The following is a 22,346-nucleotide window of genomic DNA, read 5'->3' as shown; positions in this document are numbered from 1 at the left end:
TCAATCCAGAAACACCCCACTGTTCTTCCTTAGCCTCCCCCGTCCTCAGTGTCCCATCCCAGACACTCATTCTTATCCTGGAATAATGATAATAGTCCGTGCTGTGTACTTCTTGACTCTGGTCTATTGATGACCTGCGCTACCCTGCTCTGTGTATCTATTGCAGCATAGCAGGGACCTTTGTCAGCCAGGGAGCAGAGAGCTCTGGGTCAGCCAGCTGTCCCCTGCTGTCAGGCCCACCTGAGCAGGAAGGGAACCCACCTGGCAGAAATGCTCCTTTCTGTACTGACAAAAGGGGGAAACTGAGGCCCCTATGGCCACTAGCTCTGAGTACTGGCCAGGATCGGCTGCTGCTCCTGTCCACTCCCCTGGTCCTGAGGAGCCAGGCAGGTGTTTGAGGTAGGGGGAGGGTTGGGGTTGGGTCTCTGCTCCTGGATGACTCCCCATATGCCAACAGCCTCACTCGGGGTTAGAAGCTGCATGCAGATGAGGCTGACTTCACATGCTCTTCTTTGACTTTTAGGCCTGGCACATGCCTGGCCAATGGACCCACGGAGTGTCAGCAAAATCCACCCAACTTTGTCATCCCAACTGTGGTGGTTTGAATGAAACTGGGCCCCATAGGCCCATAGGGACTATCAAGAAGTGTGGTCTTGTCGGAGGAAGTGTGTCATAGGGCAGGGGGTTGGGGTTTAGGATAGGCATTGAAGTCTCAGAAGCTCAAGCCAGGCCTACTCTCTCTTCCTGCTGTCTGCAGATCCAGATATAGAATCCTCAGCTACTTCTCTGACACTTTGCCTGCCTGCATGGCCCCCGCCATGACCACAATGGACTGAACTTCTGAATTGTAAGCCTTCATGGCCCCTACCATGACCACAATGGACTGAACCTCTAAACTGTAAGCCTGCCCCAAGTAAATGTTTTCCTTTATAAGAGCTGCTGTGGTTGCACTGGGTGGTGGTGCATGCTTCTAATCCCAGCACTTGGAAGGAAGAGCAGGTGAATCTTTCTGGGTTCAAGGATGGCCTGGTCTACAGAGTTCCAGGACAGCCAGGGCTACACAGAGAAACCCTGTCTCTTCAGAGCAATGGAACACGGACTAAGACACAGACCTCTCCACCACCACAGCACATGGCCCAGCTGGAACTAGGTACCAGGGTAAGCCTTTCACCCCAGACTGACCCACCATACCCTGAGCTTTGAGTGGCCTGTATGGCATTAGGCTTCCGGGATCAAGGCTGGAGGAGGCCGAGGAAGAGGAAACGGCCCTTCTTCCCTGTCCTCCCTACCCAGGAGCCAAGCCAACTGGCATCCCCAGAGCAGAAGAACCTGGCCAGCAGCCCACTGGTGGGATGAAGTCAGATGTACCCACCCTTCCCAGGGGACAGGGCTTGTGGTTCTGGCTGGGAGGCCTGGGCTGACAGCCTGCCTTTATCTGAGGAACCAGACCACAAACACATCCTGGGATGTGGGAGTGGCAGAGAGGACAACCTCTCAGTGAGATGGCTCTCAGGCTCTGCAAAGCCCCATCTTGAGGCCAGCCCATGGCTCCTCTCTCCTGTGGGCAGGGCTAGGAGGTTCAGGAATAGGGAACTTGAGGTCAGACCCAGCGCGCCCACTCTTGTGACCTCAAGCCTCAGTTTAGTCATGGCCATCTATAAAATGGGGTTGGGCCTTCAGTTGTAGGGCACAAGATCGCATGAATAAAAGGCTAAGCTGTGTACAACATACACCCCACTTATGGGAAGCATCCTATCGGATGAAAAGGACAGTCAGGTCAGAGACAGGTATCCAGTGTGAGCATGGGACTTGGGCAGTGGGACACACCAGTGTCCGGATACAAGACCAGTGCTGCCAAGACAGGAACCCAGCATTTTATTTGCTACAGTGACCCACAGCTCTGGATGGAGTTGGTAGCTGCTGTCTCTACACAGGATGGTCTAAAGTGAGACAGCAGTCAGCACTTCCCCAGGTGAGTGTGTCCAGAAAGGAGTGTGACGGCAACCAGCTTCGGGGCTGTGGGAGGTGACTGGTACTGTTTCTGGAGATAGCTCCAGTCGTGGCTCAGGGGCAGGGAGATCCAGTGTTCAGTACGCCCTCCAAGGCTGCTACCTCACGGAGCCGACGGGTAGAGTAGGCCATGGACGTTCAGCAAGCTCCCGTTGCAGCCGCTTGAATTGCTTCTTGGAGGCCCGTTTAGGCCGCAGCCACCGCAGGCAGGCTGGGAGACACTGGTCCAGCACGCTCTGCAGAGGGCAGTGGAACGGTGTGGAGGGACAGCTGGTCCCCCACATCCCTCCCACAGCTTCTATCAGTGTGGGCCCTACCTCCAGCATGAAGGCGCCCACAAAGTTGAAGGCGACCAGACCCAGCAGCAGCAACTTGAAGGAACTGTCCGCAATGTTCCTCAGTCCTAGTGGCCCCTGCAGGAGGCCGGGGACCAGGATGAGGCCCACCAGGACAGAGCCCAAGAGCGCCAGGGCCACCAGGAAGGGCACTGGGGGTGGGGGAGTCTGTCAGCAATGGCTCTGCACCCTGGGACGCATGCATGCACTCACACATGCACGCACACACAGTCACACACCAAATGCACACTCTACTCAGGATCCCTTCTCCATCCCGGCTGCCACCCCTCAGCCCACCCCCAGCCCCCCACGCGGCAGCACCGTTGGTGTAGAGCGGCTGGCGGAAGGGTGCCCCCTTAGACACCGCTGCGGCCAGGATGAGGTACTGGAAGCCAGACAGAGAGAAGACCACCGTGTTCTCGTAGTTGGGCAGGTTGTCCGGGGCGGGCACAGTTCTGTTCAGAGGCACAAACCTGGGGACCACAGCAGTGGGGTTAGGGAAAGAGTGAAGGTGTCAGAGGCAGAGGCAGGGGCAGGGCTGGTACCAGGGACTCTGCTACTTACCAGGGCTGAGCTATGACCAAAAAGTAGCCCCCCAGCTGGATGCCGGCCACCAAGGCCACCTGCAGCAGCAGACTGCCGAGGACAGGCACGCTCAGCAGCGCCCCTGGCGGCCGTGCTCGCACCAACGTCAGTGCAGGGCCCGTGCGGCTCATGAGCACCGCGACTGTGGTGGTGATAACCAGGTCGATGGCCAAGAACTGTAGGTCTCCCAGGTTGGTGTTGATCTGCGGCAGGAGAGGCCAGGGGAAGCTGAGGACCAGCTCTTGCAGAGACCCAGTCCTCATGGAGCCTGGGGAAGAACCCTTCCTGCCCTCTGTCTGACCCAGCATCCTTAGGAGGCGTGACCCAGTGATCCGATACATGCTGTCCCCGCCCTTAGTCTGAAGTTCCTGCGGAAGGCTGTTTACATACAGCAAAACCCACGAGGGCTGGCCCGTGGGGCCACACTGTCTCTGCTCTAGAGAAACCCTGAGGTAGATGTGGATTGGCTCATCACTCCTCCGTCAGGGGAGACAAACAGGGCATGCTCTGAGCAGAGCAGGGGAAGGGAGGGCCTGCAGGGCAGGGTCACTTGGCTCCGGGTCACTCTGCCCAGGGTCTAATTCTACCATGTACAACACCCTGGGATGCACACACACACACACACACACACACACACACACACACACGCACACGCATGCACAGACTGGACGCTTCAGGAATTAGTTGATAGCCCAAGCCAGTGGCCTCACGTCTCAGGACCCCTGTCAAAGGTTTAGAACCCCATGAGCTTCACTGCCTGAGTCAGGCAGGCAGATGGTAGTCACACATCTCAGAAGGCACTGGGCTCCTAGCCACGCTGCCCTGACTTCTCCCTGGTGCGGCATTCGTGGGGTACTGGCGTGGGGTCTGCGGTTCTACCGATGCTCACCGTGTAGAGAATGAGGACAGAGATGAACTGGGTCAGGCTGTATAGGGCCATGTACTTGAAGACGCTGAAGGAAGTGTCCAGAGAGCAGCGGCCTTCCCTAGGGACGAAGACAGACCGGAGGGATATCACCTCTCTGGCTCAGGCTGCTGACAGGCCCCACCTCCTTTCCGACAGGCCCGCCTCCTGGCAGGCCCCGCCTCCTTTCTGACAGGCCCCGCCTCCTAACAGGCCCCACTAGTCTTACCTGATGACAGTGGGCACACATTCAATACTGGCCATGCTGGAGGTGAACGGAGAGACCACTGAGGCCTCTGCCTGGGACAGCGAGATGCCCACATCAGCTGCCTTCAGGGCCCCACAGTCATTGGCTCCATCCCCACACATGCCCACACAGTACCTGACAGAAAGGACAGGCACGGCCTGAGCCTCCACAGGCTACTGGGAGAGTCCAGCCTAATGACTGAGGGCACTTGGTAAATTTTTGGCATGACAGACACAGGGGAGCCTGCCTGGATACCTATCTTTTACTGTGCTCAGGATGGATCCCAAGGTCTCTTAAATGCTACGTAGGCAGTCTACCACAGTTCCAGCCCAGCCTAGGTGGGCTGTATAACGAGCTGTATTTGCTTGTTATTGAGACAGGCCCTTGCTGGGTACTCCTGGCTGCCCTGGAACACACTAAGTGACAGCCTCAGCTCTGGTTTTTTGCTTGCTTGTTTGAGTCAGTCTCCCTACAGAGTCCACAAAGGCCTCAAACTAGCAGCAATCCTCCTGCCTCTGCTTTCCAAGTGCTAGATTACAGCATATGCCAGCACGTCTGGCTTCTGGGTGCTTCTGAAAGGTGAAGGGTCACTAATCCCCGAGGAGGTTAGGTGGACAGAGGGACACGCTCATGCTCATTCCGAGTCCTTTAGTGTCCCCACCACACAACTCACTGAAGCCTCTGCAGTTCACACACTAGCTCTGTCTTCTGCTCTGGGGCCATGCGAGCAAAGACGGTGGCCTGCACCAGGACCTGGGGCATAAGAGGGAGGGCTGACACATCGCCTGGCACACAGACGGGCAGTGCAGGGCCCCTCCCCAGGCAGCACACACACAGACGGGCAGTGCACACACAGACGGGCAGTGCAGGGTCCCTCCCCAGGCAGCACGTGCACACACACATACACACACAGATGGGCAGTGCAGGGCCCCTCCCCGGGCAGCGCACACACAGACGGGCAGTGCACACACACAGACGGGCAGTGCAGACACAGACGGGCAGTGCAGGGTCCCTCTCTGGGCAGCACGCGCACACACACACACACACACACACACACACACACACACACACGGGCAGTGCAAGGCCCCTCCCCGGGCAGCTGTACCTTGGGCAGCAGCTTGGGGAAGTGCTTCTGAAGGACAGCAAAGGTGGACCCACTGAGGGCCAGGTGACAGGACTGGGGTTCCAGCTGCATGGGACAGCCTGTGGCCTGGACAGAATCCTAGGGAATCAGGAAACTCAGCTCAGTAACCCTTTCCCTCCCGGGAGCCTGGTCCTGGGTCAGGTGACAAGGAATGGGGTCACTGGGTGGGGCACAGCCAGCGTTGGGGGGTTCGTCTCACTTTTGCTCCATTCATGACTGCAGAGGACTCTGTTGGCAGGAACTGGAGGGCAGCAGGCTGGCCCTGCTCGGGGTGGGTGGCATGGATGATAGCCAGGGGCTCCTGGATGCCCACCATGCCACAAGCTCTGGCCACAGTGACTGCTGTCTGCAGGTTATCCCCTAGGGGTGAGGCAGGGTGAGAGTCTAACACTGTCCAGGGCCCGTCATCATGACCCCACCCTGACCCTTACAGGTAGACCATCCACGAGAACGGTCAACCATGGCTGAGCAGGGCAAACTAGCCAACTAGCCACGCTCCTGGACTGTTTCCCTCCATGGCAAACTGAGCCACCAGAGAGTCAGAGGAGCGGCTGGGGGCTGGACTCCAGCTCTGCACTTCACATGTCAAGACTGGGGCACGGCACACATATGCAAGCACAGGGCCGGGGTGTGTGGGACAGACAGACGGACTGCCCACGAAGGCCCTTTTGCTCCAGTGGGAATCCTTGCTCCAAAAGGATTCAGCAGCAAGGGATGCTGGGAAGCCACTTTTCATCAGGACAGAACAGGGTGTGCCCTCCTCATGGATCCCCAGGGCCATAATACCTGTCACCATAATGGTACGGATGCCTGTCTTCCTCAGAGTCTGTATAACTGGGGCCGTCTGTGGCTTTAGTAGGTTCCGCATGACCAGCAGCCCCAGGAGGCTCAGGTCCTTCTCCACAGTGTCCCTAGAGGGTTAGCATCTCCAGGTCAGAGGCCAAGCAGGAATCTGCCAGTGTCCAGACGGACAATTGCCTGGGTTTAGCACCTCCCTCCAAATACTGTGGGGCTGGGCTCACCTTGTCAGTTGCCGAGCAGCCTCCAGGCTGGGTGCAATGGGCAGTGACTTGCCAGCCAGGGCCACAACTCGGTAGCCAGCAGCTGTGTAGCTCTGCAGCACCTGAGAAAAGTCGCTGGGAACTGTGGGGAGAGAGTTATCAGTGGGGAGGGGGGCTGTGTCTCACAGACTGGAACCCACCCCCACTCGATCCTCACACCCACTAGCGGACTCTGGGTCTGCCTCCTTCACCTGTCTCGGGGCTGCAGAGGCTGGCCACAAGCTCTGGGGAGCCTTTGACGTAGGCCTCAGGCTGGGTGGCCCCTGGCCATGTCACCACCACGTCCATACGCTGCAGGGCAGAGGAGAAGGGGAAGCGGCAGAGGACACTGACAGGCTCTGGTAACTCTTCCTGTGGGAGGGAGGAGAGCTGAGGGGCTGGCTGAGGGGCTCACTCCCGAGGCCCCAAGCTCCATTCACTCTGCCACTTACCTGTTGCTGAGGCCCCCTGGGTGGGGGTCTCATTACCACCAGGACCTGGCGCCCAGGTGCTGAGCCCGCAGCTGGACCCTCCTCTAAGACCTGGTTGGGGACAAACAAAGGAGGTTGGGACCCAGGGCCTTGGGAAACAGGGCCAGCAGGACTAGACTCATGGAAGACTTCCTGACTGGAGGAGTAAGACCCAAATGGACACTCGGCTGTCCCACTGGTAAGTTGCTGAGTGATCTCGGGCAAGTTATTAAAATCTCCATGAAGCAGATGTCAACCTTAGTCTAGGGCCATGGCAGTAGTGACCGAGATGGCAGTAGTGACAGAGAGAAGGTACACACAATGGGAAACCAGCAGAGAGTGGATGCCCCACACAGAGTGTGCGTCTGAGAGTGACTACAGGTGGGACAGAGACCATGGGGGAGATACAAGGTAGCATTCCTTAGGCCTAGCTGTCCCGAGGCAGGGGTCTGGCTTGCTTGGCCTCCTTACCCAGCCTGTAGACTCCACCATCTTGAGATCCATGGGGTCGCCCACCGGGGTGTCATGGAGCTGGCTGAGGGCATGACAGGTGGCCAGTGCTCGGAGGAGGGGCCCCAGAGGCAGATGGCGGGGCTCTGGAACCAGTGGCAGCAAGATCTGTCCCTTTAGGGGCACCACCCCCATTACATCCAAGCCATCTTCTGTGAGGGTGCCTGTCTGCAAGGGGACAGTGCCAAGTCCTTGGCTGAGTCGGGCCTTGCTCAGCTGGTCCCCACACTCAAGTCAGGCGAGTCCCACAGCGAGGGCCACAGGAGGCCTGTCCTGGACCCTGTGTCCCTGCTGGAGTCACCTCCACACCCCTGAGTCTGACCCCTTTCCCTCTCCTCGCTCAGTTCATGGCCCTGATGGACCATCAGATGGAGCTCGGCTGGTGTTTTCCATCTGACATCACAGGTCAGTGTCCTTAAAGAACTGTGCATGCTTGTTCCTCATCATGGGAGAGCTCACTGGGAGAAACTGGTCATGCCATCAAGATGGCTCTGGACTCCATTAATACTCGCTGTCCTCAGTGTGCTCGTACACACACACACACACGCACGCACGCACGCACGCACATACACGCATACACGCACGCATGCACACACACACACACACGCACACACACGCACACACACCAACCCCTGCTGGTTCCTACTGGACTCCAGGGCTGTGACTCGAGTGCCCAGCACAGCAGCCCCACAGTGGTTCTTCAACAATTAAATGTCAGGCATTTTATCTGCCAGGCATGAGACAGAGTAGGTAGAAGCTGGCTGTGAAGGGCAGTCCCTGAGTGCTCCCCACTTGGATGACATCTAGGTACAGCAGGCCATCCGCTCAAGTGCCCAGTCCCCCAAGTCCTGCCAGCCAGGCCCCACCTTGTCGAAGCACACGAGCTGCAGCTTGCCCCCCAGGTTGATCCGCAGCGGGTGGATGCAGAAGACGCCCTGTGTGCGCAGTCGACTCTGGGCATAGAGCGTGCACACGGTCATGGCGGCCGGCAGGGCGGGTGGTACCACCACCGTCACCAGGTCCAGAGCCCGGATCACGATCTCCCTCACAGGCACCTGGTAGGAGACACTGTGAACCCAGAGGTGGAGCTGGGTAGGTCCCACAGGCTGGCAGGCCCGCCCGGCCTCTGGCTTACCCGGTTGCGGTACAGAATGATGACACTGTAGATCGTGCCGAGCAGAGCTGGGGAGACAGCAGGGGTAAGCGGGACCCCCACCCACCCCGGCTGGGGCTGTCAGCAGGGTGAAGTACTCGGCCCACTCACCCAGGTAAGCGGGACCCCCACCCACCCCGGCTGGGGCTGTCAGCAGGGTGAAGTACTCGGCCCACTCACCCAGGTAAGCGGGACCCCACCCACCCCAGCTGGGGCTGTCAGCAGAGTGAAGTAAGTACTCGGCCTACTCACCCAGGACAGAGAGCGCAGCTACAAACTTCATGCTATGTTTGTAGAACTTGAAGTGGACGGGCCTTGGGTGCAGGATGGAGCTCACCAGGCCCCCTTTGGCTGTGCAGAACCCTGGGGCAGACAGAAAGCCCAGGCAGGGACAGGGGTTAGGGCAAGCTCCTCCCACTCCTCACACACTGCCTGGGCCCTGGGCTCATGATATCGGGGTTGGGGTCACAGATGACAACTCCCAAAGCTTGCCCAACCCCCCCAGAGGTCTTTTAATTATTTGCTTTCTGTGGTTCAGGGACTGGACCCTTTTCCGTTTAGACATCCTTTTCACTTTTCCAAAGCCCTCTCTTTATTCTGACTGGGGGAGTCTCACTAAATTGCCCAGGCTGGACCTGAACTTTTGACCCCTCTGCCTCCACCTCTCAAGCACTTGGGATTATAAACGCACAATCCCCTGTAGAATTTTATTTCAGACAGGGTCTTACCATGTAGCCCCTGTTTGCCTAGAACTTGCTCTGTAGACCAGGCTAGCCTCTGCCTGGGATTAAGGCATGAGCCACCACCTGCTGCCACTGGGCAGGGTCCCCATAGGAGATTAACAGACAGCCTCTTAAATGGGTGGTTTCATTTACATCGAGAGAGAAAACTAAGCCCCTCCCAGCCCCCCAGGAGGATCCCTGCTTTCTCCTACAAACACCGCAAAGCTTGCTTACGGTCTGCCTGACTTCTGCTAAGAGGAAGACATGAGGCCTGAACAGATGGCTCAGTGGTTAGGAGCAGTCCCTGGTCTTCCAGAGGACCCAAGTTCATTCCCTAGCATCCACACAACTCACAATCTTCTGTAACTCCAGCTCCAAGGGATCCAATGCCCTCTCCTGGATTCTGCAGGCACCAGGCATGCATACGCACAGACAAACATACAGCAAAACACCCACACACATACAGTTGGGACCTAGAGGCTCAACTCGGTGTGAGAAGAATCCCACAGCGGCAGAGGGGGTGGGGTGCTCCAGGTCCCGCCCTGCCCTGTGTCATGGCTCCTGCATATGCTGAACTCAGCACTCCTCTCCACCTCCAGCTATGTACCTGTCCGAGTCACCACTGCTAGGACACGGGGTCCCAGGTGGGCCCGAGCTTGCAGAACGAGGGTGCCACAGAAGAGAGTGTGCCGCCGGTGGGTCTCTGGGCAGTAGGGCTTGGGCCCCTCGGGCAGGGCTGTCTTCAGCACTGGGACACTTTCCCCTGGGAGGGACATGGTGTGAGGCCCAGAAGAGGCCTTCAGGGTTCTCCCTCCCACCAACAGCGCTAGGAGCTGTCCACAGCTGTTCTGCAGTCACACTTAACTGTGTGACTGGGTGGACAGTGAGAGAGACATAGGCCAGAAGGGCAAAGAGTGCGAGACCGTGAGGCAATCCCGAGGGGAGGCATGTGCTCCTAGGAACCTGCTTTGGGTAGTTGGGCCAGCTCCTGAGAGTATATTGGGGCTGATGTTTAGGGAGCTTTTCTCCTGGCGTTAGTTCACAACAGACACATTATTTTTGTTGACTTTTGACTGGTCTTACTATGTAACAAGGCTGGCCTCGAACTTGTGATCTTCCTGACTTAGCTGGAATGCCTGGTCTGAGCCCCAACACTTGGCCACACTCTTGGGGCTGGAGAGATGGCTCAGTGGTTAAGAGCACACTGACTGCCTTTCCAGAGGTCCTGAGTTCAATTCCCAGCAACCACATGGTGGCTCACAACCATCTGTAATGGGATCTGATGCACTGTTCTGGTGTGTCTGACGACAGCGGCGGTATACTCACATATATAAAATAAATTAAAAAAAAAAAAAAAAGACAAGGTCTCATTACGTAAACCAGGCTGTTCTCAAACTCACAGAGATTCACCTGCCTCTGCTTCCTGGGTGCTGGGATTAAAAGTGTGTGCCAGTACGCCCACTTTGCATCTAATAAGATTTGTGTGGGCTTCTACAAAGCCCTGGGCAGCCAGCTTGGGAAAGCAGATCCCTTATGGAGTTCCTGTGAGGACGGGATTACTGGACATCTATAATGTGCATATTTTGGGGGAACTCAGCCTTTCTGCATCCCTAAGATTAGGTAGGTGTGAGACAGTCCATGGGGGCCAGAGGTTTGTTTTGTTTTTTAATACAGTCTCATATAGCCCAGGCTAGCCTCAGACTATATAGTCAATGACCTTGAACTCCTGGCCCCTCCTGCTTCAACATCCCAGTGCTGGGACTGTCAGTGTGTGCCACCACACCTAGTCCTTTGACTCTTTGTTTTGTGTTTTGAGGGTGTTTTGTTGTTGTTGTTTAGAGTTAGAGTCTCATTGTGTAGTCTAGGCTAGACCCAAACTTGGAGTAACCCTGCTTCTGTGTGCTGAGTGCTGGGGTTACAATCATGTTTGTTTTCATTAATTTATTACACAGGTAAAACCCAAAGCTGGGCCTGGTGGGAAGCCTGTAATCTTAGCTTTTCAGGATGCTAAGGCAGGAGGATTACAAGTTTGAAGTCTGCTGGGACTACAGAGTAAATTCAAAGACAGTCTGGGCAACTCTGCTTAAATACAAAGTTGGAACAATGCAGTGGGGGCTTAGCTCCGTGGGAGAGGCCATGGACTCCACAGCCAGTGCTGGCCGGGTGTCACAAACACGCACAAGAATGGCAACAAATCTCAAGCCAGAAGTTCCCTTGGAAACAAACGTCCACTCCTATCACACCATTAATTCAGCTGACCTGGACCTAGTGATCCCCCTGCCTCAACATCCCGAGTGCTGGGATCACAGGTTCGAGCCCTGTGACAGGCTAGCGCACGGATCTCATACACACAGAGAAGCAGGTGTGGCTCCATCCACACTAATGGACACTCAGGAGTACATAAGTCCCGGCCCACCAGGACCTCCTAGGCAGCGTGTGGAGGACTACATACATATGACGCAAGAAACTGAGATAAACGGGACGTAAGCCCACCACACAGCCGAACGAGCTGCAGTAGCAGCATGTGCATGTGCGTGTGCGTGTGGAAGAGACACGGGGCACAAGCAGGGACTGTGGCTCACGGGCCAGAATCTCAGCTGCTTGGTAGATGCTGATAACAGTTTCTGTATGCTCTACCCCGGAGTGACTGGCAACCACATTTTACAGCTGGGGAAACTGAGGCACTGAGTGTTTAAAGGCATGTGGCTGGGGAGTGCCGGGGCCACAACTGTTACTTGAAAGAAAAACTCAGCGAAGGCTTCTAGCAAAAGGCAGAGGGTTAGATGGCAAGTGGGCCACGTGCCGGGCTGGGCTTACCTGTCAGGGAGCTCTCGTTGACCACACACTCCCCGACCACCAGAGCGGCGTCACACGGCATCACCCCACCCTCCTGGGGCAGCACCAGGCAGTCTCCGGGCACCAGCTCACTAGAGTCCACCCATTCTTCCTCTGTGGAACATGGGGTTCTGTGAGGTCAGCTGCCCCGCTGCCCCCTCCTCCCAGCCTCCCCCCCACCTGCTTCTCACCTCCTCCGGGTCGGCACACCTGCACCCGCACAGACAGCTTGACCATGTCCCTCAGAGTCAAGCTTTGCTGTGGGACAGAGGGACGAGAAGAGCTGAGTGGGTGGCAGCCCCTTGGGGACAGACACCCTGTCCAGCCCTGCCAGGCCATCCCCCCTCACCTTTCTGGTCTTGTACAGAGCCAGGCAGATGGAGATGGCTGAGATGAGGAAGATGCAGACAGCATACCAATAGTAGTGGTCAGCCAGCCACAGGGCGATGCTGAAGGCTTGGAACCCGTAGTAGGGGTTCAGTGCCTGGAGGAGGGACAAGGGGCAGCATCAACTGCATCCCTGGGCTGCCGGGATACTGGAGACAGAGCTGGTGGCTGCCCTGAGCAAAGCCAAGCCAGTCGCCTGCCTAAGCCCACTCCCCTTTTCTACCTGACATCCCCCAAGCTGCAGCCAGGGGGACACAGGCATGTGTCCCCAGACCCTTGCCACACTTTCTAAGTGTCACACAATGGTGAGAACAGTTCCACAAGGTGGAGCTACCACCACAGGCCTACTGGGCACAGGAGGGTTAAGTCACTGGCCTAAAACCACACAGTGCCTGAGTGTCAGGCTGTGGTTTGCAGAAGGCGAGGAGATCCCTTTGGCCATATCTTGTTCTGCCCTGAGGCGTGGGTTCCTTCTGGGTGAACAGTTCTTATTCACAGGACTGTCGGCTAGAAGCAGCTCCACAGAGCCGACTGGGCCCTAATGCAGGCTTCCTGCCTGAGGCTGCGCTGGACTCTATGGGTCTGCATCGGCACTGCTGCAGGCTCTGCGCTGGACGCTCCTTATCCTCAACCTGGTCTCTCAGGCTGAGGAGGACACTGACCCCTACTCGGGTAAGCTGCTGTGGGCGACACCGGGGTCCTTTACCTCATCCACCAGTAGCTGCAGGTAGGACTTGACGGGAATACCAATCACGTTGGGGCCGTAAATGGTCTTCCTGTAAGAAGGGAGGCCACTGAGCTGTCCCGGGGGGAGGGGGCCGGAGACCCCACTTCCCATCAGGAAACCGCGGTCCCGAGAAGGCACCACCGGGAAGATAGGCGTGTGGGAAGGAAGGGCAGGGCTGGGACGGCAAATACCTCACAGCTTGGTCCTGGAGGCTGAGGCCAGAGCTCGAGCAGTGGATGTCACCACAAGTACGACCGTGGTCCAGCAGGCTGATGAGGGTGGAGAGGGGACACTGTCTGGGTGACGGAGCCTGAGCTCCACACCCCATCCTTAACAGGTGGAGAACTTGGGGCTCCAGGGCTATCAGGACCTCTCGGTCACACTAAACCCAGAGGAGAGAACTCAGCTTATCCCTTCCTGTGACCAGGCCACAAACCACCTACCTCACTAAGGGATGCCAGCAGTGGGGGATGGGTGTGCTAAGATCAGTGACAAAACACTGTTTACACCAACGATACCTTAGGCAAAGCAGTTAACCTTGCTGGGCCTCTGTTTTCTCAACTGCAAAATGGGTGCACTAGGCACGCCCACCTCATCAGGCTGTGGGTCGCTGAGGTAAAAACGCTAAGTGACAAGCACGCTGGCAAGCTTTGTTCCTGTCACTGCCACGCAGCAAAGGCTGGTGGAGCCCCTCTTCCCCTGAAAACACCCCAATTTACCAGAGGACTGTCCCAGCTGGGTAAGCATGACAAGAGGCAAAATGAGCCAAATGTGGCTGAACCCTCCTCCCCAGGAGCAGCACACAACCCCGCATGGGTGGGAGCCCAGGGGCCGTGTCTGTCATCCCTGAGGTACATGCTCCACGCTGGTCAAGGGGTTCCTGACATTCTTGGTAATAACAAGGCCTGGCAACTTCCTCCGCCACCTCCCAGTGCTGTCCCGGGTCTAATGCCTCCTTCCCCTCATCTAGAACCCTGCTTCTGACGGACTCAACTCAAGCACACTGTGGGGTGCAGTACCCAGCAAGTGTACCTTAAATGACCCTATGAGGTGAGACAGATCCTCACCCCCCCTCACCCCCCATTTACAGGAAGCAGCTCCCAGCTGAGAGACGCTTCATGAACTGCCTAAGGTTTCAGGGCAGCCAAAGGTAGCCTGGGTTAGCCCAGCCCCATCATGCCCTGGTGCCAATCCACCCTGCTGGAGAATGTGTGGCCATGCCTGGGGCCTCTACCTGACTTGGCAGAAGGCTTGCTGGGTTTCCATCCAGACATAGCGTTGGCCTTGGAGGACGTAATAGCGCAGTACCTGCCTCTGGGTGAGAGAGGACGGGCCGGTGGGAGGTGGCCTGGTGCCGAGGAGTAGCCACATACACAAGGTGGGGAGGGGACAGGGACAAGGACAGCATCACAGGAAAGAGAAGCTTGAAAGTCAGATAGGATCACAGACGTCTGGGACCTCAGAGACCCAGAGGGACACGGAATTATGAGCCCAGTCCTCCCACAGAGAGTGGGACCTGATGCCCATAGAAGGGTGAGGCCAGGTCTAGAGCCCCGCTGGCCACTCACTGCCTCTTCCTGCCTGTGGAGCTGGGTGGTGTCCTGCCATGCATCCTCTGGAATCACTCCCACAGCCACCTGGCTCCGCCCATCCTCTGCCTGGGGCCGTGGGGGCAGCTGCAGGCTGGGGAGGGTTTGGGAGTTACTCAGCAGCTCAAGGGGTGCCCCAGATCTCCCATCCCCCGCACCTCCAACAGGGAAGGGACACCCAGTGTCTCACCTGCCCTTGGCGACAGCCTCAGTCTGCACCTGGACTGTGAAGAGCTGTCTGGAGCTACCCTGGAACACAGAGGTGTGACTTCAGCATTTCAAAAGAGCCTCCATCCTGCCAGGCCGGTCCCCTAGCCAGGTGGCCTTGGGGAAAGCCAAAGAAACAGGGCTATCCGTTCAGACAGCACATCATACCCAAAAGTCTCTGTGCATGTGACCACAGTGTCTACACACGTGTGTGGCAGTGCACCTGCCTGCACACACAGACTCCAGGGTAGAGTGTCAAGTGTCTTACTCTATCGATCTCTGCCTTACTTTGAAAGAGGGCCACTCCTTGGCCCTGGAGGTCAGCAGGCCCCAGAGAGCCCGCTGTCCTTGCTTGCCCTCCCCAGTGCTAAGGATTATAGGCACTTGGGCAACCATAGCCTGCTCTTTTTTTTTTTTTTTTTGGTTTTTCGAGACAGGGTTTCTCTGTGTAGCCCTGGCTGTCCTGGAACTCACTCTGTAGACCAGGCTGGCCTCGAACTCAGAAATCCACCTGCCTCTGCCTCCCAAGTGCTGGGATTAAAGGCGTGCACCACCACTGCCCGGTTATCCCCAACTCTTTACTTGGGAGTTGGAGATTCGAACTTGGGTCCTTGTGCGTATGCGGCAAGCACCCTTACCCATTATTCTAACTTGACAGATGTTAGAGTGATTTGAGACTCGGGAATCTCAGATGGGAAAGTGTCCCCACAGACTGGCTGTGGGCAAGCCTGTGGAACATTTTCTTGACTAGCGATTGTGTGGGAGGGTCCAGCCTACTGTGGGCAGTGCCACCCTGGGCCTGTGGATGGTGTAAGAGAGCAGACTGGGCACACCATGAGGGGCAAGCCAGGAAGCAAGCAGGGCTCCTTCATGGCTTCTGCTTCAGTTCCTGCCTCCAGGTCCCTGACTTGAGTTCTTTGAAGATGGACTGTGGTGTGGACTTAGAACTGAGATAAACCTTCCCCTCCCCAACTTGCTTTTTGTTCATGGTATTTACCACAGCGACAGAAGCCATCTCCAGGTAAAGTCTTATTTATGTGACTTTGATTGCAAAAACTAATGAAGCCTTTTCTAAAGAAGGTACAGAGGTGTAAGGGAGCCCAGCGGACCATGCCTCTGTCCACTGCTCAGACTAGGGTGCTGAGGTACAAACAGGAAGACGAAGGCTTGCCTCCTCCCCACCCTGCTCCAAGGCCCAGTGGTGGATGCACGCAGCACCCCAGTATCCCGTTACTCCTTCTCAGGCCCCCCGGCCCCGGTGGCTTCACTCACCTCTTTGTCTTTTATTTCTATAACGAGTGTTTCGGCGTGGGCCAGGCTGCATGGCTTCAGGCGCAGGCGCACGCCCCACAAGGGCTTCCAGCGGAATAGCAGCCAAGGGATCCCGGCCAGCATCCAGACCGCGGCGTGATAGCCGATGGCCCTCCATGGACTGCCACAGTAGCCGCTGAGCCTCTGGGGATGCAGGGGACAGGGCTGATGAAGCTGGGGCAGGCAGGGGCTGAACAGATGTCAGGACAGTGCTGGGGCAGGCCGAGTGCCACTCCGCCCACCACCACCTACCACGGATGAAACTGAGGAGCTGAGGGGATCGATTGATGTCCCTGTCATCAGGGTCCCATAGTTGGGGGGCATGCTGCCCATGAGCGGGCTGCTGTCTGTGGACGGAAAATAGAAATATTTTCGTTTCTATTTTCTCTCTTCTCGTTTAGCGCTGGGGATGGAGCCCAGGCCCTTACGGAGCTGGACAAGCCACTCCAGCACGAGGCCACAACTCCAGGCCTCCTCTTCCTTCCCCAAGCTTGGCAAACCTGGTCACTCTGTCCTCAGGCCTTCTGAGCCCGTGAACTGAATGGCTCACAGTTCTCACGAGTGTGCTCTCTCGACAGAGCTGGAGGCACATAACTGCCCTGCACAGGTGCGTCTTGTTCCTGCTTGCATGGGGCACTGTATTTTACCCACATTCCCTTCCCGTGGGCAGGGGCCGGGCTGTTCTCATTTAGACCTGGTGCCCACCGCCCTATAAAGTCAAGTCCACACCGACCCTGTCAGCGGCAGAGATGAGCACCAGGTTGCTGTGGTGGAACTTAATTTCCTCCCGCCTCCTCATCTACAGGACTGTGGTCGCAACAGGGCAGGAGTCCTTCTAGAAGTTTCTATACAGTAAGCCCAACTTTTCCTCTGGCAGCTGCTGTAGTCCCAGCATCCCTTAGTCTCTGGACTGCTCGGTCCCTAGAGGCGGAGCCTCCTGCAGTTTCTCCTGGACCATTAAAGAGTCCTGACCAGCTGGGCGGGGCTTGTGGCTCAGAGGCAGGGGGCAAGCCTCCCATGCTTGAGGCGGGATAGCTGATTATGTGTGTGCTTCTGTTCCCAGACCTTCTTACAAGGCTATCATAATAATTCTGCCAGGTGTCTCTCACTGTTTTGTGTGTGGCTGTGTTTTGTGTGTGCTTAAGTGTGCAGAAGTTGACGTGACGAATCTTTCTCTATTCTCCTGCTCCTTACTTCATTTGAGACACGGTCTCTCCCTGACCCAAGCTCACAAGTTAGTCTAGGCTGGCTAGAGAGTGTCCCCAGGATCCACTGTCTCTGTCCCCACAGCGACAGAATTTCAAGTGTGTGTCACGGCACCAGCTTTTGTTATGTTCCTGCAGGAGATCCCAGCTCAGGACCTCACACTTGTACTTGGCCCACAAGCCATCTTCCCAGCCTCCCCTCTCCCTTTTAAAGAACAGGGAGAGGTTAAATGACGCGGCCAAGATCACACAGCAAGGATGTGGCAGCTTGGGGAGGCAGGCCCAGGCAGGCTGCTTTCAGACTGGTTTTGCTTATTTCTGTAATTAAACAATGGATCTATTGGTCTTACACAAAGACAAATCTAGGCTGGGAGGTGGTGGTATACAGCTGTAGTCTCAGGAGGCAGAGGCACTTGATCTTTATGAGTTTAAGGCCAGCCTGGTCTACAGATCTGGTTCCAGAACAACCAGGGCAACCTAGAGAAACCTTGTCTTGAAAAGCAAAACAAGCTGGGCGGTGGTGGCGCACGCCTTTAATCCCAGCACTTGGGAGGCAGAGGCAGGCGGATTTCTGAGTTCGAGGCCAGCCTGGTCTACAGAGTGAGTTCCAGGACAGCCAGGACTACACAGAGAAACCCTGTCTCAAAAAAACCAAAAAAAAAAACAAAAAAAAAAAACAACAAAAAAAAACAAAACAAAAAACAAAAAGCAGAGGCAGATCTGGGTGTGGCAACCAGGACTGAAAGAAGAGCATATGCCCCATGTGCCAGAGGCACTCCTAGGATGGATGCCCGCTCACAGGGAACTGGGGTTGGGGCACTAAGCATCCTGGGCTTTCCTTCACTCCAACATGGAACAGCTGGGAACTGATATGCACTAGTGTGTCCCACGCCATCTGAGGCCTCTTTAAATTGGGAACCCAGAAAATAGCTGTACCAGAGCCCCACTACTGGGCCCTCCCACAGAACCACAGACGCTGGCATGAGGGCAGAGCCAACCAGGAAGAACATCATGTCGTTCCCATGGTCCCAAGGAGTAGCCTGGCTCTCACAGAGGGGCCTGAATTCACGACAGGAAGTTCAGGAAGACAGTCTTAGGTCCACCACCACCAGTAGCTCCAGTCTTTCCTGCTAGAGCCCTATGGGGGCTATGGAAACAGCACCTCAGGGTTTCAAAGGGCTGACCCAGGCTGTACAATCACCTGCCTTTTCCTCCACACTACTCTACCGAACAGGTACCACTTCTGTCTCTATTTTATGGCTGGGAAACAGGTATGGGGAGGTACGCTGCCCAAGAGCCACATTTAATGTCTCCGTCATCAACTGCACTCTCTGCCAAACTGTGATTCATAAAGCAGGTGCCCCAGCCTCTCTGGGCTTCCATTTCCAATCTCTAAGATGAATGTGTGTGCAGCAACCCCGCACAAACACGGAGGAAGAGAAGAGTGAGCGTCAGCTGGAGCCTAGAGGGCGTCTGAGGCTGGTGCCAGCTGTGTGGCTTCCCACCGGGGCGTGGCGGCCTCTGTCCTTTCTCATCAGCCAGACAGAAACCTGCAGGGGTGCTGGCCTCCAGCTCCTTCCTGTAGCTTGTGGCCCTTGGGGCACCAGCTAGATAGGGCTCAGGCTGATAAAGAAGTCACAAAGCCAACCCTGAGTGCATCACCTGACTGGATTGATTCCACCTGCCAACAGTAGAGAGGTGGCCTCTTACTGTGGTTACGAATGGAAGGGCTGAGCCTCCTATGGCCACTCTACCAGGGGTTGGAGAATGGAATGGGCCTGTTGTTTTCAAAGTCCTGCCTCTGCTCTCACCCATGCTCATTGGTTCCTGACCTGCTCACAGTTGGCACTGAATGAAAGAACTCACACCCAAGCACTGCAGAGGAAGAAGAGCATGGACCAGCCGCCTTTGCCTGCCCACCCACCCACTGTCGTCTCTAACCTCTCCCTGATTGTCAACCCCTGGGAGGTAATCTGGAAAGCTCCTTTCGGGGTCCATCACCAATCCCATTATTTCACAAGGATGTTCGCAGCCTCAGGAAGGAGGGCAAAGGAGCTTGCCAAAGGAAGAAGTCACATCTAAGGAAACCCCTAGGGCGTCCATGAGGGCCACGCCCAGGGGTGCACTGTCTGTCCGGGACACAGGATATCTTCAAAGCACTTGGATAGGCTTAGCCACAGATCACCCGTCAAGAGAAGGTGTTCCAGGACTCGCTGGTAAGGAGACCTCAAGCCGGCTTGCTCGGGCCATGGGCTTTGGGAGATGAAAACTCTAAGCTCTCCTAGTTCTCCTGTGTCACAGCCAAGGCAGCCCCAGTGCCTTTCCCTCAGCAGTGGCAACATTGTAGTTCATTTCAGCTCTCCCAGGGAGGAACTGCTGAAACCTTCCCTTCAGAGACGGGAAACAGGGGAACCCGACTGTGAAGAGTCAGGTCCTGAATCGTATGACCTCAAATGGGGAAGCTGGCACGCTTGGCTGAGATGAACAGGGCCTTTAATTCACCCCCACTGCCAGCTGCCTCGAGAAAAGCATAGAATAGGATTCTCATTTAAAATGGGGGAGGGGTGGTGGCCACACGGTTCAGTAGGCAAAGGCCCTGGCTACATAAGCCTCCTCATGACCTGAGTTCCACGCCTAGAGTCATGATGGAAAAGTCCTCTGACCCACACACACAGGCTGGGGCGAAAGTGTGTGCCTGTGCACACAAAATAGTAACACGAATGATCAAATATTTAAAATGAGCGCTTAGGTTTAGTGGCCCATGACTGTAATACCAGCACAGAAGAGATGGAAGCAGAAAGATTAGTTCAAGGTCATCTGTGACTACATATGAGATTTGAGGCCAGCCTGGACTACATGAGACCCCAGTCTTAAACAATAAAAATAATAGGGGCTGGAGAGATAGCTCATGGTACAGTCAGCTCTCCTAGAGGGTCTGAGTTTGCTTCTCAGCATTCATGTTAGGTGCTCACAACCTAATATAACCCCCTCCCCCACCGCACACAATTAAAAACTTAAAAACAAATCTTTAAAAAATAAAAATAAACAAATAAAATAACACAAAGATTGCAATATAGCTCCAATAGAGCAAAAGGCCCAGGTTTGACACCCTTCTCAGCACCCAGCCAGAAACCCAAACACAAAGCCCGAGAAAAAGCAGGCCAAGAGAGAAAGAGCAACACACAGGTATGCATGGCAGAGACGAGGCTTAGCCCAGTTCGCAGCCCTGGGGCAGCCGCAGAGCAGAGGGGCGGGAGTCAAAGCCATTTGGGAACCTCATATTTCCTGCGGAAGACCCAGCTTCCCGCTGCTATCTGTCAGTGGTCCCAGGCATCAGTATCTACTTCTGGTAGCTCCCCAATGGCCAGGAGCTCCTGGCTCCCACCAAGCTGGGAGGGTGTGCGCCTGGAAGGTCTTTATGTAGATTCTAGACGCTAGACACTAGAGACTTTGCAAGTACAGACCCAGGGATCTGGTGTATAAGAGGCGGACGTTGTTCTTATCACAAGCTGAATTCTCGCCCCCTATTCTTATCCATCCATCGCCGAAGGCACTGTAGGATGGAAGCTGTGGACTGGGCCAGAGAGATGCTGAGAGACAGAGACTGAAGGCTGGGCATGCTAGCACCCGGAGGTTAGCAGGCATCTGCATCTGGTGGGATTTTGTTGGGGTCATGCAGGATGTGGTCCTTAGACTTGGCCACTGACAAGCTTTCTGTGGGGCTCTGAGGCTGGGGTTAGGAGTGCATTTGTGCCTCAGGGCTCCCATCCACGCCCGGCAGAGAGCTGGCTTCCCTGTTCATGTAATACATATGGGTGCTGCTCAGAGGCCCCACGGGGGTGCACAGCGTCCGTCACCGGGACCTGTAACTCAGGGTCGAATGCATTCAGAGGAGATGGGGAGGACAGGAAGCCCCGACCCTAGGGATCCTCTGGCCCAGGATGTACACAGCGGCATCCTAAATCTGCCTCTGGGTGCCTGGGGACGAGACCCGAAGGGAGGGACCGGCCGCCGCTCACCTGCGCTCATTTCGGCTCCTCGCGCTCATCGCCGGCCGCTGTGGCCCGCGGCCTGGGCTCGGCGTGCGAGGCCCCGGGGCTCGGTCGGAGGCGCCGGCTGCGGCGATCTGCGGAGGGGCTGGGCTGGGCGGCACCTGCACGACGCGACGGCGACTGGAACGGTGCCGCAGTCAGTCTGCGGCCGTCAAGCCCCGCCCCTCCACGGCGCCTACGTACGCCGCTCCCGCGGGGGCTGCCGGGACTTGTAGTTCCAGTCTGGCCTCTGTCCGGATCGCGCTGGGATCCTGATACTGGAAGCAGCGTGGGTGGAGGCAAGAGCCCCGGGATGGAGAGAAGGGCGAAGAGATGGGAAGCAGCGGGGAGTGGAGGAGACAGTCCCCAGACAAGAAAAGGACAGCCTGCGAGACAGGTAGACAGACATACAGGCAGACAGAGGGCGATGCCGGGAAGACACAAGTGGGACGGCTCCTAAGACATAAAAAAAGAAAGGAAGGAAGGAAGGAAGGAAGGAAGGAAGGAAGGAAGGAAGGAAGGAAGGAAGGAAAAGAAAGAGAGAAACGGCACAGGCTGGGAGACCAGGCAGACAACAAAGAGGCAGGGAAGTAACCGACAAGCAGACATAAGGGAACGCTGGGACACCCCATTGGAACAGCCTCCATATAGAACAACCATACAGGACACAGACAAATAACAGATAGGCAGGCAGAGTGAGAGGTTGGGAGACACAGGTGGGACAGTCTCCAGACAGAACAGACAAACGGAAAACCAATATGCTGGAAGACAGAACAGACAAAAAGACAGGCAGGCAGATAGGCTGCTGACAGACAAACAGGGGGGCATGCTGGGAGACACAGGTGGAACAGTCCTGAGACAGAGCAGATGGATCCAAAATGTGACAAGCAGAACATATGAATAGATAGAGAAAGTGCCCACGAACACAGCCTCA

General features: G+C 56.2%; 1 protein-coding gene across 2 annotated transcripts; it reads right to left on the bottom strand.

The window, feature by feature from the left end:
- Positions 1 to 1,852: 1,852 nt before the first annotated feature.
- Positions 1,853 to 21,511, bottom strand: Atp13a2 (ATPase cation transporting 13A2). 2 transcript variants are annotated; one of them, XM_028753954.1, is made up of 29 exons: positions 21,401 to 21,511; positions 16,429 to 16,523; positions 16,138 to 16,320; positions 14,849 to 14,907; positions 14,638 to 14,752; positions 14,304 to 14,383; positions 13,261 to 13,338; positions 13,049 to 13,118; positions 12,305 to 12,439; positions 12,147 to 12,213; positions 11,938 to 12,069; positions 9,728 to 9,883; positions 8,651 to 8,761; positions 8,381 to 8,427; positions 8,112 to 8,300; positions 7,207 to 7,413; positions 6,718 to 6,807; positions 6,478 to 6,637; positions 6,248 to 6,368; positions 6,012 to 6,136; positions 5,425 to 5,585; positions 5,187 to 5,303; positions 4,755 to 4,834; positions 4,064 to 4,216; positions 3,820 to 3,916; positions 2,910 to 3,133; positions 2,667 to 2,818; positions 2,328 to 2,497; positions 1,853 to 2,246 (listed from the first exon to the last, which is right to left on the bottom strand). In XM_028753954.1, the coding sequence occupies exons 1-29, from the start codon at positions 21,408 to 21,410 to the stop codon at positions 2,109 to 2,111; spliced, it is 3,522 nt and encodes a 1,173-aa protein (XP_028609787.1). In that variant the 5' UTR covers positions 21,411 to 21,511; the 3' UTR covers positions 1,853 to 2,108. The 2 variants fall into 2 exon arrangements, with proteins under 2 accessions (XP_028609787.1, XP_028609788.1); XM_028753955.1 differs by having other exon boundaries at positions 2,328 to 2,423.
- Positions 21,512 to 22,346: the final 835 nt, after the last annotated feature.

This window comes from Grammomys surdaster, unplaced genomic scaffold (assembly GCF_004785775.1).
Source record: "Grammomys surdaster isolate TR1022 unplaced genomic scaffold, NIH_TR_1.0 125977, whole genome shotgun sequence".
In the NCBI taxonomy this organism is placed as follows: Eukaryota; Metazoa; Chordata; class Mammalia; order Rodentia; family Muridae; genus Grammomys; species Grammomys surdaster.
The sequence above is the reverse complement of the archived record's forward strand: the minus strand, read 5'-3'. Positions and strand labels throughout refer to the sequence as shown.

Coding starts and splice junctions, on each gene's coding strand:
- Atp13a2 (XM_028753954.1), bottom strand. Junction 7,414..8,111: donor AGCTCGTGTGCTTCGACAAG/GTGGGGCCTGGC, acceptor GTCCCCTTGCAG/ACAGGCACCCTCACAGAAGA. Junction 4,835..5,186: donor TCCCCAAGCTGCTGCCCAAG/GTACAGCTGCCC, acceptor CTTATGCCCCAG/GTCCTGGTGCAGGCCACCGT.